We start from the raw sequence: 15,379 nt of genomic DNA on the forward strand, positions 1-15,379 counted from the left end.
AAAGGCAGAACAGAAGAGTTTAATGTTGTATATTTTATTCATATGTAATAATATGACCTTCACATGGACCTGAGACTAAACATCCTGTGTGATTGTGGAGTCATCGTGTCACCTGCTGCTGACTGGAATATAATTATTCTCTAATAAACTGCTGCTCACGAAACATCCTGATACAGAAAACAGGAAGCCTCTGAGATGTTTTATGTGATTATAATCTCGGTGAAAATTATTTGAAAATTGGTATAAAATGTTCAATTTGCTCAACCAGCCGTCAGCAGGATGTTCAGTTTCCTCTCATATCAGAACTAGTTAAAGCTATAATATGTAATTATTCCACATTAAAATGTCTAAAAACAACTAGACCTATGTTATATATGTTGTTGAGTTGTGTATTTTCAAACCCAGAGAAATCTGTAATTTAATCAAAGTAACGGACCGTTTCATTTGGTCGCCTGTTGATGGCGTCATACCTCCTCTACCAAAGAGTAAACACGCACCAGATGCATACGGCGGCGCTGTGTTTGTCCGCTACAATGGCGTCTACCAAAGAGTAACTTACACACATACAAGATAATACATCGGTGTTGTGGTTGTTCCACACAAACTGTTATAAATGGACTTTTATTCAGTTTTAAGCCACATTTTCATGATAAATTTAGGTGGTTTTTAACTATATCTTTTAGCCGGAAGAAGGATTTTAGTCATTGGACGTCTGGATCTTAAGTTATCAGAGAAATAAACTGGACAAACGTTAGCAGCAGCTCGGCTAACAGCCCCTCCAGGAAGTCGGTTGCCGAACACGTGAAACAGCTTTAATTAGTATTTTTACCTGTAATCTCCGGGTCCGTTTGTTCTGGAGAGGAGGAGCGATGAACACTGGAGTAATCCTATCCCGCTGAAGCTGGTTATTTAACAACAAAGACAACAACTCCCATGATCCCTTGCTGCTTCACACCGTCATCACACTCCGTCTGTTGTTATTGTTTTTGATTGAGACGCCCAGCGGCTGAAATTACATGTTGTGGGTTTAATTAAAAAAATCGTTTTTTATCAATTTTTATCAAAATCGTTGGCAATTAATTTTCTTTCCGTTGACTAATGGATTAATTAATTAATAATTTTAGCTTTGCATTAAAGACATGAACCTTGTGTGAATATTCAACAAACATGAGATTTTGTTGACAAGAAGAAAAATATGGAAAGAGATCACACTGATGCTTTAACTCTCAGTAATTTAATCAGCGTCTTCATGTTCGGGGTCATGTGACACTGAGGAGACTTAAGTCATGTGACCGTCCCTCGCTGCAGTCGCGTGTCTGCGTACATCACACCTCATTCTCTGTGAATGTCTTTCTATTAAAGGACACGTTCAGTCTTAAAGTCATACTGACCATTAGAATAATGAGCTTACACTGTAACCCACAGTCCTCCTTCAGTGTAAAACTGTTCATTTTCTCTGTTCATTTGAGGGTTTTGTCGTCGGTTAAAGATGAAATATTAACAGGATAGTTATTGTTTCACTGCTGGAGACTCTTCTTCTTCTTCTTCTTCTTCTTCTTCTTCTTCTTCTTCTTCTTCTTCTTCTTCTTCTTCTTTTCTTCTTCTTCTTCTTCTTCTTCTTCTTCTTCTTCTTCTTCTTCTTCTTCTTCTTCTTCTTCATTCTTCTTCTTCTTCTTCTTCTTCTTCTTCTTCTTCTTCTTCTTCTTCTTCTTCTTCTTCTTCTTCTTCTTCTTCTTCTTCTTCTTCTTCTTCTTCTTCTTCTTCTTCTTCTTCTTCTTCTCTTCTTCTCTTCTTCTTCTTCTTCTTCTTCTTCTTCTTCTTCTCTCTTCTTCTTCTTCTTCTTCTTCTTCTTCTTCTTCTTCTTCTTCTTCTTCTTCTTCTTCTTCTTCTTCTTCTTCTTCTTCTTCTTCTTCTTCTTCTTCTTCTTCTTCTTCTTCTTCTTTCTTCTTCTTCTTCTTCTTCTTCTTCTTCTTCTTCTTCTTCTTCTTCTTCTTCTTCTTCTTCGTTCTTCTTCTTCTTCTTCTTCTTCTTCTTCTTCTTCTTCTTCTTCTTCTTCTTCTTCTTCTTCTTCTTCTTCTTCTTCTTCTTCTTCTTCTTCTTCTTCTTCTTCTTCTTCTTCTTCTTCTTCTTCTTCTTCTTCTTCTTCTTCTTCTTCTTCTTCTTCTTCTTCTTCTCTTCTCCTTCTCCTTCTCCTTCTCCTTCTCCTTCTCCTTCTCCTCTCTCCTCCTCCTCTCCTCCTCCTCCTCCTCCTCCTCCTCTTGACCTCTGTGTTATTGAACCCAGAGAGACTCCAGTGTAATAAATCATGTTGTTTGGATCAAAAATCAAATGTAAACAGACTGAAGAGGTGAAAACATCAGATCTGTGAGGAGCGATGATGATGAGGAGGCTGTAACCTTCCTCACATCAACACATGAAACTAACAGAAACGTCATATTTCCATCATGTTTTCCATCGTTGGAGCTTCGACTGTCGCTCTCGTGGTTTCTTCTTCTTCTGTGACGGTTTAACGGCAGCGACTGGAGAATTAGCGCCACCTGCTGTTTATCTGCTGATATTCACACAACAGCAGCAGGATGGAAACATTTTATTCTGAAAATTCTCTGTAAATTCAGTTAAAATGTGCTCTACATTTACAAATAACACTTTATTGTGAAACTTCTGGTTTATGTGGTACAACAAAATAATACTGGTGTAGAAATCCATCTACACTGATTAATAGTTAATGGGAATGGACTGGTTTAACTGATAGTTGACATCATGGATTCCTTTGGTTCAATAATCAATTTTAATAATCTAATAATCCATATTTAAATAATGCTGCCTGCAAGTCAAAGGTCAGGGCTTCACCTGCTCTGATGCTTCGTTTGTGACGTCTGCAGATTAATAATGAATCTAAAGTACAGGATGTTGACCCGTGTGTGTGTGTGTGTGTGTGTGTGTGTGTGTGTGTGTGTGTGTGTGTGTGTGTGTGTGTGTGTGTGTGTCCTGTTTTCCCTCCAGATGGTGGTGGTTTCGGATGACGTGCATGAATACGCCGTGGCGCTGAAGGACACGGAGGAGAAGATCGCACGCTGCCCCGCCAGAGTGAGTTCACTTCTAAACTCGTTCATTCAGAGTTTCCTGCTTCAGCTGCACTCGAGCCTCCGTCCTGATGAGCGTGAAGTGTTTGTCAGCAATATTAAAACAGAAATAACTCTCAGACACTTCAGATTAAAAGTCTAATGATTCAGAAACTCACGTTCTGCTCTCTAAAGACTAATTAAACACTAATTAACACCTTTCAATCAATCAACCATATCACTTACATTATATATAAAAACAAGCTGTTTTAACAGAAATCATGCTTTTATTATGACATCATGTTTGTTTATGGAGCGAAGTGTTAATTTAGTTGAGGATGATGTCACTGTATTTGACTTTTATAATGAGATAACATATTTATATTTATCCAACAGGAGAGTAACGATAAATCACTTCACAACAGGAAATGTAATAATTAACTTCCTGCAGCAACAACAACAACAACAACACACTGAACATCATGAAGATGACATAGAGGAAGAACTCGCAGTAACACTGTGTACAAATACTGCTATTATTACTACTAAATATTAACATCAGATATACTTCAAGTACCAGAAGTAAAAGTACTCATTATGCAGAATGACCCTACTCACTATTATGAGCTTGATGTAGTTAAAGTATTGCAGTAAAAGTACATAAGTATTATGAGCTTGATGTAGTTAAAGTATTACAGGATTAAGTATTAAGTATTGGACTTTGTCTCTAATCTTTGATTTTTGCTGAAATATTGGATCATTTGAACATTTATTGAAATGAAAGCATGTGAGAAGTTTAGAGGGAAAAATCACTATTTGGTGGAGCTGTTAACAACTCATAGACATGTGAAATGTGACTCCGACTACACACTGCTTTTTGTAAGACGTCAAAAGACAAAAAGGTTGGAAACCACTGGTTTCATCTTTAACAATGTGTTGTATTTTAAAAGCTTGTTATATTATCCATTGTGTCAAATCTTCATCTGAAAAGTAACTAAAGCTGCAAAATAAATGTAGTGGAGTAGAAAGTACAATATTTCCCTCTGAAATGTAGAAAGTAGCATCACATGGAAATACTCAAGTAAAGTACCTCAACATTATATTTAAGTACAGTATTTGAGTAAAAGTATTTTCCACCACTGCCTGCATGAACTTCAGCAGATAAAATGTCTAATAACATTAAATATGGTATCAGTGCTGCAGTCAGATATTATTAAAATGATGAAAAACACCCAGTATGATGTTCTCAGATGTCCAAACAAAGATATTCACTGACTAATTGATGAAATGACATTAAGTAAAGCAACTTTTATTGCTTGATAAGGACGATTCATTTCCTCCAACAGAGCAGCAACAGGACAAACAGTCTCACTGAATATTTCGGTTGTGTGTCGTCCTGCAGGAACAGTCGCTTGTTTTTATTGTCTCGGTGCTCAGCTGAAGATAATTGGCTGAGTTCCAGTCAGCACACCTGTCAGCTCGTCTCATTAGCTTCACGGACCGGAGGAGGAAGTTCAGTAAACAAACAAACAAACAAACAAACAAACAAACACACGTCTGAAGGCTGCAAAGTAAATGAAAGTTTGGTTTATTCTGTCGTGCTGACGTGTTGGGGAGACGAGGACACGCTGATTAACCGTCCCAGACGTCAGTAACGGGACGAGTGATGGTGACGGACACGCTGGGGGAGAAAGACTGCAGCCAGGTTGTGTGCAGGTGTTTGGTTTCATGTTCTGAGGAAAGCAGCTGTAAAATCTGAAGAAGAAGAAGAAACAGATTTAAAGGTTTATGATGACGTGAGATCACCGCTCAGCTCTGCAGAACAAATGAATGAATCAATGATTTTATTTACATGATCCGTTCCTGCAGCATCATTCAGACACATTCATCAACAAAAATATACCCACCAGCATCTGAATATGAACCGCCGACACATAATAACCCATAAATACACACAGGCTCACTGATAGAAACATCATGTACAGATATATCTGTTATATATTCACATCACTGAAGCTTTTCAATCCAGACTTCAAGTCTAATCTGAAATAAATCTACAAGTTGAACGTTTTTAAACAATAATCGTCAGAAATGGTGATGTAAAGGACAGTAATCCTTCCTCCTGCTGCCTTTTAGTTTATCTGGTATTATTTAAGATCCTTTATTACGTCTTTACAGGAAGAACGTCGTCAGTACAATCTGCTTCATCATGAAGAGTTTGGTCACGTTAGTTTGACTAATAACAGCATCACGTTTTCAGTCTCCAGAGAGTAGTTCTGTGTACGGCAGACGCTACTGAGCATGTGCAGGAACGCGCTTCTGTTTACAGCTTGTTGTGCTGCAGATAAACAACCTCTGACTTTGTGCTACATCATCAACTTTTAAAGAACTTCAGACAAAGTGAAGTAAAGCAATAAGATGTTTTTCATGGCGGATGAACCGAAGTCTTTGGTTCCTAACGGTTGTTCCTGCAGTAAAGCTGCTGCGTGTTTGTCCCACAGAGAGCCGACATCCTGGAGGAGCTCCAGAAGAGCCAGAAGGTGTTTGCAGAGAAGCTGAACCACCTGAGCAGGAGACTGGCCTGGATCAACGCCACCATCTACTCCAAGGTGACGCAGCTGCTGCATGTGTGTGTTAGTGTGCGTGTGTGCGCGCGTGCGCGCGTGCGTGCGTGCGTGCGTGTGTGTTGTGTGTGTGTGCGTGTGTGTGTGTGTGTGTGTTCGTGTGTGCGTGTGTGCGTGTGTGTGTGTGTTATTTAACTGCTTTAATCGGTCCGTGCAGGAGAAGATGTTGGACGTGTACTGGCTGCTGTGTGTGTGCATTCGGACCATCGAACACGCCGACAACACGGGCTCGTTGTTTGCCTTCGCTCCAGAGTTCTACCTCAACGTGGCCATGAACGCGTACAGCGCCCTGAAGAACTACTTCAGCCCCGCCAACAGCATGGAGGAGCTGCCAGGTACAACAATCAGTCCTGCAACCAACCTTTACTTTATCATCCGTTACTCTGCAGAGTGTTTTTTTAGATTCATCGCTTTATTTTACAGAAAGTTTCATTTTATATTAATTTCCTTTGCTGGTTCGTTATATTTGTGTTTATATATAATTAATAAATGAAACTCTTAATTCTTTAACTGATAAAATACTGAGTTGTTTGTAGTTTTGTGTGTCAAACTTCATATCAGCACATCAGCTTGTTTATTTCAAACATCGTCCTGAACAAACAGTCACACAGAAAACTACAGATTACAACTCACAGATACTGTCAGTATGAACCCAGATATAATGTGTGAATATTAACAACTAAACCAACTTTTTCAGTGTTTTCTTATCATTTGTCCCAAATTGCATCACTCTCTCTGTAAAATCTCCTAAAAATTAACCGTTAAAAACCTGCAAATCACCCAGAAAATTCCAAGAAAATTAGTGTAAAATGAAAATTTTACCAAAAACTGTTATAACAATAATAAAATCCTACAGAGGTCGAAGCTCAGATTTTCCCTCAGACATCACTAAACACCTCCTCAGTATATTTCCCTCCATCCGTCCCTCAGACAGACGTCTGCTGCTCCGTCACAACATGAAAACAACAGTAACTCAGGTCCAGCTGAGGCTGAAGGATCGATCGTCACATCCAAACATCACAACCAGCAGCAGCTACGACTAACTCAGCCAAACAAAGAGCAGCTGAATATATTCTGTCATTCATGTTGTAACGTCGCTGTTAACCAGGAAACAGGAAACGGTTCTAAACAGTAGAGAGTCTCACCTGCCTGAACCCGACGTCCAAACACACACAGCTATCAGTAATTATATTAATTAACAAGCAGCAGCGGCGGGAAACAGCAGCTGCATCATAATAATGAGAAAAGTCATTGAAATGAAAATAATTGTTTATATGTTTCAGACACAGATTATAACATATAATATAATAACATATAATAATATTCTGTTCTGAGTGATAAACAGACGTATGAACCTGTTTATTTCATTTCATATAAATTAATAATAAATTTAATATCTATAAACCAAATTGCTAAAATTCAATATTCTTTTAAAGACTGATGTTCCTGAACTTGTTTCTCATGTTTGTTAAACTAACAGCTTCTTCTTCAGTTTATATTCTCGTCTGGCGTCTAAACACACGTTTCCTCCCGCCGTGATAACGACCACATGATCACAGCTGGATCACCGAGACCCGAGACCAGCCGGTCTGACCCGGGTCCCGGGTCCCGGATCTGGTCTCTGTCCCGCGTCCTCTCGGCTCTTGTTTTAACTTTATTTTTTTACATGTGAGCGAACAGCTGATCTAGAAGAAAACATGACGTCATTAAATGTGTTGTTTTGTTCCAGAAACAGTCTGAAACACTTTAAAAACCTAAAAACCTGGACCCATCAGATCCTGATTATAAAAATATCTTATCAGCACACACACACACACACACACACACACACACACACACACACACACACACACACACACACACACACACACACAGAAACTACAGATAGTTTGTGTTTCAGCTCCTCGGTGTGAAGGTCGACTCCACTTCATACGTGTTTATTTTATACCTTCAGGATATGAAGAAACCTTGACTCAACTAGCTGCTATCCTTGCTAAGCACTTTGCAGATCCACGTATAGTCGGAACAGGTAACACACACACTCAAACACACACACACACACACACACACACACACACACACACACACACACACACACACACACACACTTCAGTAATGATCCTGACATGTTTTGAACTGATCTGTATTGTGTCTGGATGTTTTAACACCTGACGTATTAAAACCTTTCGTCTGCTGTCAGATATCAAAGACTCTCTGATGCAGGCTCTGGCCAGCTACGTCTGCTACCCACAATCCCTGCGGGCGGTGGAGAGGATCCCCGAGGAACAGTGAGTATCTGTCTGCTCGTCTCTCTCTCTGATTGGTCGGTTCTCCTGGTCCGTGCTGATGTTCACGTGTGTTTCAGACGTGTTGCTATGATGAGGAATCTGCTGGCTCCGTATGAACAGAGACCCTGGGCTCAGACCAACTGGATCCTGGTCCGACTGTGGAGGGTGAGCACGCACACGCACATGCACAGATGCACGCGCACATGCACACACACACACACACACACACACACACACTGTCAGCATTGTCTGTGTCTAAAATCACTTTATTTATTAAACTCTAAGTCTTGAATATGAATTGTGTGTTTTATTTAGAACATTATATATATATATATATATATATATATATATATATATGTTTAATCCATGACATGTTAACTACTTTCTACTAACAACCCTGCATTGCTCTGTGTCTCAAGTTAAAGATGCACAAACTCACGGTTGTGAGTCAGTGATGAACCAGCTGCTGTGAAATCTGAGTTTATTGTTCACTGTAAACTGCTGACTGTTATATATGAAGGAGTGAATGTTTTCAGACACAGCGACTGTCTCTGCTTTCATTACATGTGGGGCACCACAAGGCTCTGTTTAGGGCCCCTTCTGTTTCTTATATATATATATATATATATATATATATATATATATATATATATATATATATATATATATATATATATATATATATATATATATATATATATATATATATATATATATATATATATATATATATATATATATATATGTGTGTATATGTATGTATATGTGTAAATGATGAACCAGCTGCTGTGAAATGTGAGCTACAGTAGTAGTACAGTTACTGCAGTAGTAGTACAGTTACCTCAGTAGTAGTACAGTTACTGCAGTAGTAGTACAGTTACCTCAGTAGTAGTACAGTTACTGCAGTAGTAGTACAGTTACTGCAGTAGTGGAACAGGGCTGTTTGCTGTATACCAACACGACCTCGACACAACACAGCTGATGGTCTCAAACGCATTAAGACGGGAAGAAATTCTGTATTTGTATATGTAATTGTATTTATATGTGTATTTATAGTGTATTTATAGTGTGTTTGTAATTATAGTGTATTTATAGTGTATTTATATGTGTATTTGTATTTATAGTGTATTTGTAGTGTATTTATAGTGTATTTATAGTGTATTTGTATGTGTAATTGTATTTATAGTGTATTTGTATTTATAGCGTATTCATAGTGTATTTATAGTGTAGTTATATGCGTTTTTATAGTGTATTGTGTATTTATAGTGCATTTGTAGTGTATTTGTAGTGTATTTATAGTGTATTTATAGTGTATTTATAGTGTATTTGTAGTGTATTTATAGTGTATTTATAGTGTATTTATAGTGTATTTGTAGTGTATTTGTAGTGTATTTGTAGTGTATTTATAGTGTATTTGTAGTGTATTTGTAGTGTATTTATAGTGTATTTATAGTGTATTTATAGTGTAGTTATATGTGTATTCATAGTGTATTTGTAGTGTATTTATAGTGTATTTGTAGTGTATTTATAGTGTATTTATAGTGTATTTATAGTGTATTTATAGTGTATTTATAGTGTATTTGTAGTGTATTTGTAGTGTATTTGTAGTGTATTTATAGTGTATTTATAGTGTATTTTTGCATGTGCGTGGTCTGTAACGTGTCTTGCTGTCTGTCGTGCAGGGTTGTGGTTTCGGCTACAGATACACTCGCCTGCCTCACCTCCTGAAAACCAAACCCGAGGATGCGAACCTGCCCAGTCTGCAGAGTAAGTGTCTCTCTGATTTCTCTCAGCGTGAGTGTGAACGAGTGTGAGCGCTGTGCCTTCCGTGTTGCCGCGGTGATTTGTGTCCGATCAATAACTCTAAAAAAGAATGAAGACAAAAAGCAGCAATAGATGACGTCTCTGGTCTGTTTCTCTTCTATCATGATTCTCCTCTTTTTGACCATGTGAGTGTTTCTGGTTCAGGTCACAGTCCTGCTTTTCTTCTCTTTCATGAACCTCCATAAATAAATTGAGGCCATGACAGTTTGTCTACATCAGGTTTATTTTTACCACACTTCTGTTTGATTTACTGCTTTAATTATCAGTGTGTGTGTCTGCCCACAGGACGTTTTTAAATGACACCTTGAAGGTAAATAACGTGTCCTCTTACACAGTGAATCAGTTCATGGACTCGTCTTATTTTTGGAAGCAGAGGAGATTTTTGAATCTGGTGTTTTATGTTAAAATGAGATAAAATCCCAGCAGCAGTAATTCGTATGTCAGGTTTTGTAGCATCTTCTGTCTTTGATCCTGATAAGAAAACGTGGACTTTGTGGAAAGTTTACTCTGCTTGTTTGTTGCACACAGACTGATTCATTCAGTGATACTGATGTTTAAATGTCAGCCTGCAGATGGACAGGAGTCTAACAGCTGCTTTCATTATAATGCACTCCAGTCCAGCAGCAGCAATTAATTAATGGAATGGAATTAATTAATAAGCTTCATAAAAGTAGAGTTTATGGCGGAGCTGTTGCGTTGGATTGCATCAGACTGTACAGGTGTTCCTAATAAAGTGACCAGTGAGTGTATTTTGTGACTTGAAAGTTGTTGAACTCACATCTTGTATCAAACACATCTAGTGAGTTAAACTGAACCACACTGTTCTTCATACGTGGATAAACGAGTTATCCAGATTATAATGTCGATGATGAGTCTGTTGTCATAGCAACGAGCCCTGAAACCCAAAACCTGCTATAGTTCAGTTTACTGACAGTCAGCTGATCAGGACTGAACCACAAACATGATCGATAATCAATCATGATTGATTATGAAATGTTGATATAATAATGATTTTAGATGAGAACATGGAGGTTACTGATAGATCGTTATGATTTATTGGTGTAATTATCACAGTTCTGTTTTTATAATGAAGAGTTATTGATGCTCCTACGAGACAAAATGTACAACTAAATAAAAGTTTGAGCACTAAAATTTAAATGTTTGAGACTCTGAACAGACATAAACTCACATAAAAGATTCTGACTGTTAAAGGACCAACGGGAACAGAACATGTGACTTTAATAATTAAAACTGTATTAAATGATGAACTGCAGAACTCACTTTGCTGAAAGTTGTTCATGTTAAATGTACTTAAAGTGTTTAAAAGGTTTCACTGTGTGTGATGAAAGTGTAGAAACATCAACAGCAGGAACACAGAAAATCACACACACGTCCATGAATCTGTTGCCCCAGTGCATGCTGGGAGGTTCCCAACACACCTACCTCATTTAACAGCAGTCACATGACCAGCTCTCAGCCGATCATGTGACTGCTGATTGTGGCTTCAAGGTAACTTCATCCAGGATCAATAATCAATCATCAAACTGCCATCAAACCTGGATGAGCGTTAACAGGATAAATTTATCCTGATAGCAGCATGTTAGCATGTTAGCATGTTAGCCTGACTTAGTTTAACTAAGTTAAAGAAAAGTTTAAAGCACAGTTTAAAGCACAGTTAAAGAACAGGGTCATGAACAGGGTCATGAACCAAACTCAGCTGAGTCTCTGAGTATTTGATGATATGTAAATGAGTTTTGAAGTATTTGGATAACAAATACTTTCTTTCTTGTGCTAAGCTAAGCTAAGCTAAGCTAAACTAGGCTAAATCCACCCCTGACAATCACATATTGATCTCATCTGCTGTATGGTGTTTTGTTTGTTTGTTTGTTTGTTTGTTTAAATAATTGTGCTTTCAGCATGTGTCACCATATCTTTGTCATCTTTGCCTCAAAGCTTCTTCTGCTTCTCAGCTTCTGTTTGTCCTGTTAATTGTGATTTTCTGCTCTCCTGCATGATAATTGACGGTCATGTGTGTCCTCTGGTCTGCATGCGTTTCAGGAGATTTGTCCATTGCTAGTTTCCAAAGTAAGTTATTTTTCCATGTCTCCCGTTTCTGTTTGTTTGTCACTGTCTTCATTTAGTTTTGCTGTTTTAGCTCCATAATAACCTTTATTTGCCTCAGTCTGACACAGTAGAAGTCACATGTAGTATTGATGATATTGATCAGCAGCGTTATGATGCATCTTATTATCTTAACCTCTCATCCCTCTCCTTCTCTTTAAAGCAGGTTATTTGCATACTGACGTGCACCACCGACTAGTTATTTTGGTTTGTTTTGAGTACTTAGTTTAAATAAATGTGCTCTATAATAATGAAGACCAGCAGAGTTTCTGATAGTTCTCTGTAGGTTCATCACTACGAGCAACGACCAACACATTACACACTGATATGATAGATCAGACTGTGGAGGAGAGGAATATATGTTCTAGATGCTTTAGACTCTGCTGCAGGCAGTGGAGGCGGCTGTCTGCTGTCCAGACGTTTGAATGGAAACGTTTTGCTGCTGTTACATCCTGAGCGAAATGGAAATTATCCAGTTATTAGTCAGGTGTCTCTCACTTCTTATCATTTTACTTTGACAGACTCGTGACAGCAGAGACAGACTAACATGTAACTAACTAGAAAAATGTTTAACAGATTCGACTCAAACAAATCTCATGTTTGGATCCGAACCAGTCACAGCATGGCTACTACTAATAACTAATAACTCTCCTGTTACTAGTCTTTGGAGCCGTTTCTAAACTAACTAACGTGATGAAGGAACATGTGACCCAGTGCAGCGGTGTGACTCACTGACGTGTTCTTAATCAGATATATCAGCTTTGATACACACACAGTACTTGTTAGTAGATCAGTTCATTGTTGGTTTGAATCCAAACATGAAGAAAAATTAAGAAAATCACCAGAATTGTCCTTTAAAATATGTTTTTTTTTTTCCAAACCACAGAATGTGACACTAATGTAAAGGTAATAAAAGTAACAACACAGGATACAAATATAAAACTACAAGTAAAATGTCTCTGAAGTAAAAGTGTTATTGGCAAAATGTACTTTAATTAGTGATAATTCTGACAGATTATTCTACATGACATTACTATTTATGTACAGTAAGCTAGTTTAATATATACAATTTTATATTTTATTTTTTGAATATTTTATATACCAATTATTTGTTTTAAACATAAAATCTTAATCAGGAAAGTAACGCAGAGTTGTTTATACAGTAGAAGGTATAAAGTACTGAGGAAGAGGAGAAGTTATATTTGAGTTTCTTTGATGCACCACAGCGTCGCTCTCTGACCTCTGTGTCCACATCTTCAGGATAACGGCGGTCTCTGGAGCGTTAGCTGTTGTCATGTTATGATGGGATGTAGCAGAGACACAGAGGACACAGAGGACACAGATTATTAGACTCTCCCAGAGGACCCCCCCCCCCCCCCCCTCCCCTCCTCATCCTCTCCTCCTTCACCGTCCTTCTTTTATTCCAGCTTTTCTTTATGTGATGGTTATAATACTGCAACATTAGCAGTAACTGTATCTGCTGCAGTTATTAAATGTCATTATAAATGATAAATAAAGTCAAGTGTTACTGAGATAAATTCCTAAAATCCTGAATGATCGTCAATGTGAATGTGTTTATGTTATGTTACATAATAACAGTCGAGCTGCTGCTGTTTAAATTATAATATTAATAATAACAGCACCAAGCACGGCTCTAACATTATTCATGTCTGTACATAAAATAATTATAAATATGAATAATAAATTAGCTTCTGATTCAGTGGTTCAGGGGAAATGACTGTTTCCATACGCTCACAGAAAGGTGTTGGACATGTTAGTAAAATCCTTCACACTGTTTAAAATCCACTTTCAGGTTTGTCAAACATGTATTTTATGTATCAAAAGAAGATTTAATTGCATTTTCACCTTTCAGACGACATTAGACCAACATTAGTCTTAAAAAACACTATTCACACTCAAACAATCACCTGGTTAGCAAAGAGACTCCAGAGACTGTTTAAAACACAGTGTTGTATTTATAAAGACCTGGTGTGAAAACAAGAAAAAGGGCAATTGCACTGTTTTTTCCCCCAGAAGGACCACATGAGACCAGCTCTGGATCATTAACTGCTGTACTTACACCTGTCAGCTGAAAGTTTACTTAGGGACTGAGCCCAAAAGGCAGAGGACTTCTGTAAAACAGTAGTCTAAGGGCGAGGACCCTATTGTTTTTCGTTTGTTTGTTTGTTTCCCTCTTTATTATTATGCCACTTAAACCTTGAATTGAAAACTTGAATTTGACCCCGTAAACATGCTCAAAAACTCATCAAATTTGGCACGCACATCAGGTCTGGTGAAAAATTTGATAAAATATAAAAATTAACCCCCAAAGTGCCAAAATGTGCTCTCTAGCACCACCTATGTAACTAAAATGGCTGCCATGGCCTGTAGGAATGTCGTAGAGAGATCAAACCAAAACTCAATTATTCGTCTCATCAAGACCTACAAATCATATACTGACACCCCTGACCTAAATTCATCAGGAAGTCAGCAATTAGCCTTTCAAAATAAGACTTTGCCCCAATTTTGGCCCCCAAACAAACGCTATCTCCTCTGAGGGTGTTAATGGTATCGGCTTCAAACTTTAATAGATGACTTATGACATTGTGCTGAAAAAAGTTATTAAAAACTTCGTAATAACTCGAACTGTTTGGATTTTATAAGCCCTGAAAGTTGCAGTGCCACATCACCCTTACAATGTAAACCAATGGGGAGGCAATCTATGGGCATGAACTTTGTGTCAAACTGAGGCTTCTGACGTCTAAACTATAAGTCTGACCACATTCAAACCTGTATCAATGGATTTGCCACGAAATTTCTCACTAAAATATGATTTTTAATGTAAGATTTGGCCAAAGTCATGGGATTTATGAGGAGATTTCACAAGAAGCGTACTCTAAAATCCTCCTCTCCAACTGCTCCTGGTGATGTCACTCCCTCAGTGCTGTGAAACATTCCGCAATACACACTCATTATAAAATCACAGGAGGAGCAAGAAAAGAATTTAAAACTCACACTCTAATATCTCAAAAACAATAAAAGATAGAAAAAACATGTAAATTCAAGATTTGTAGGTCAAAGTCTCGTGACTCATTTAAAGTTCAAATGAAGTTTGTATCTAAAACTATGTGGAAGCAGTAAATGTTCAAAAAGGTGTGGGTTCACTCACACTCTCCATTCAAATATATGAGTATTTTTCTGTGTCCAGCTGCAGTTACTTATTGTCTCTACACACCTGACAGTACACATGTCAATCAAACTTTCAAAATAAAAGCACACCACACTTGTAAGAAATATCCCTCATTTTTAAAAAGCAAAATGATCTGATCCCGACGGGCCAGAGTGCGAGGTCCTGACCAACGATGCTTGCAGCTTTAATTTTTTCCTCTTTTCTTATTTTATGTTCCAAGTGGTTCATTCATGAAAAATGAGGAAGACTATTAGGAAAATATATAATATA

At 37.7% G+C, this 15,379-nt stretch overlaps 1 protein-coding gene across 3 annotated transcripts in view; it reads left to right on the forward strand.

Moving 5' to 3' along the window:
* The window catches only part of LOC137180858 (E3 ubiquitin-protein ligase RNF123), a 152,243-nt gene that overhangs the window by 35,920 nt on the left and 100,944 nt on the right, over window positions 1-15,379 (forward strand). For all 3 annotated transcript variants that reach the window (XR_010928065.1, XM_067586125.1, XM_067586126.1), the window contains exons 25-31: window positions 3,004-3,087; window positions 5,564-5,671; window positions 5,844-6,021; window positions 7,641-7,715; window positions 7,887-7,974; window positions 8,052-8,139; window positions 9,657-9,741. Coding sequence is in view for 2 of the 3 variants with exons in the window: in XM_067586125.1 (XP_067442226.1) it covers window positions 3,004-3,087; window positions 5,564-5,671; window positions 5,844-6,021; window positions 7,641-7,715; window positions 7,887-7,974; window positions 8,052-8,139; window positions 9,657-9,741 (706 nt within the window). In the remaining variant the exon portion in view is untranslated. The remainder of the gene's footprint in view (window positions 1-3,003; window positions 3,088-5,563; window positions 5,672-5,843; window positions 6,022-7,640; window positions 7,716-7,886; window positions 7,975-8,051; window positions 8,140-9,656; window positions 9,742-15,379) is intronic.

The sequence above is a fragment of the Thunnus thynnus genome, chromosome 4, assembly GCF_963924715.1.
Source record: "Thunnus thynnus chromosome 4, fThuThy2.1, whole genome shotgun sequence".
NCBI classification, from domain to species: Eukaryota; Metazoa; Chordata; class Actinopteri; order Scombriformes; family Scombridae; genus Thunnus; species Thunnus thynnus.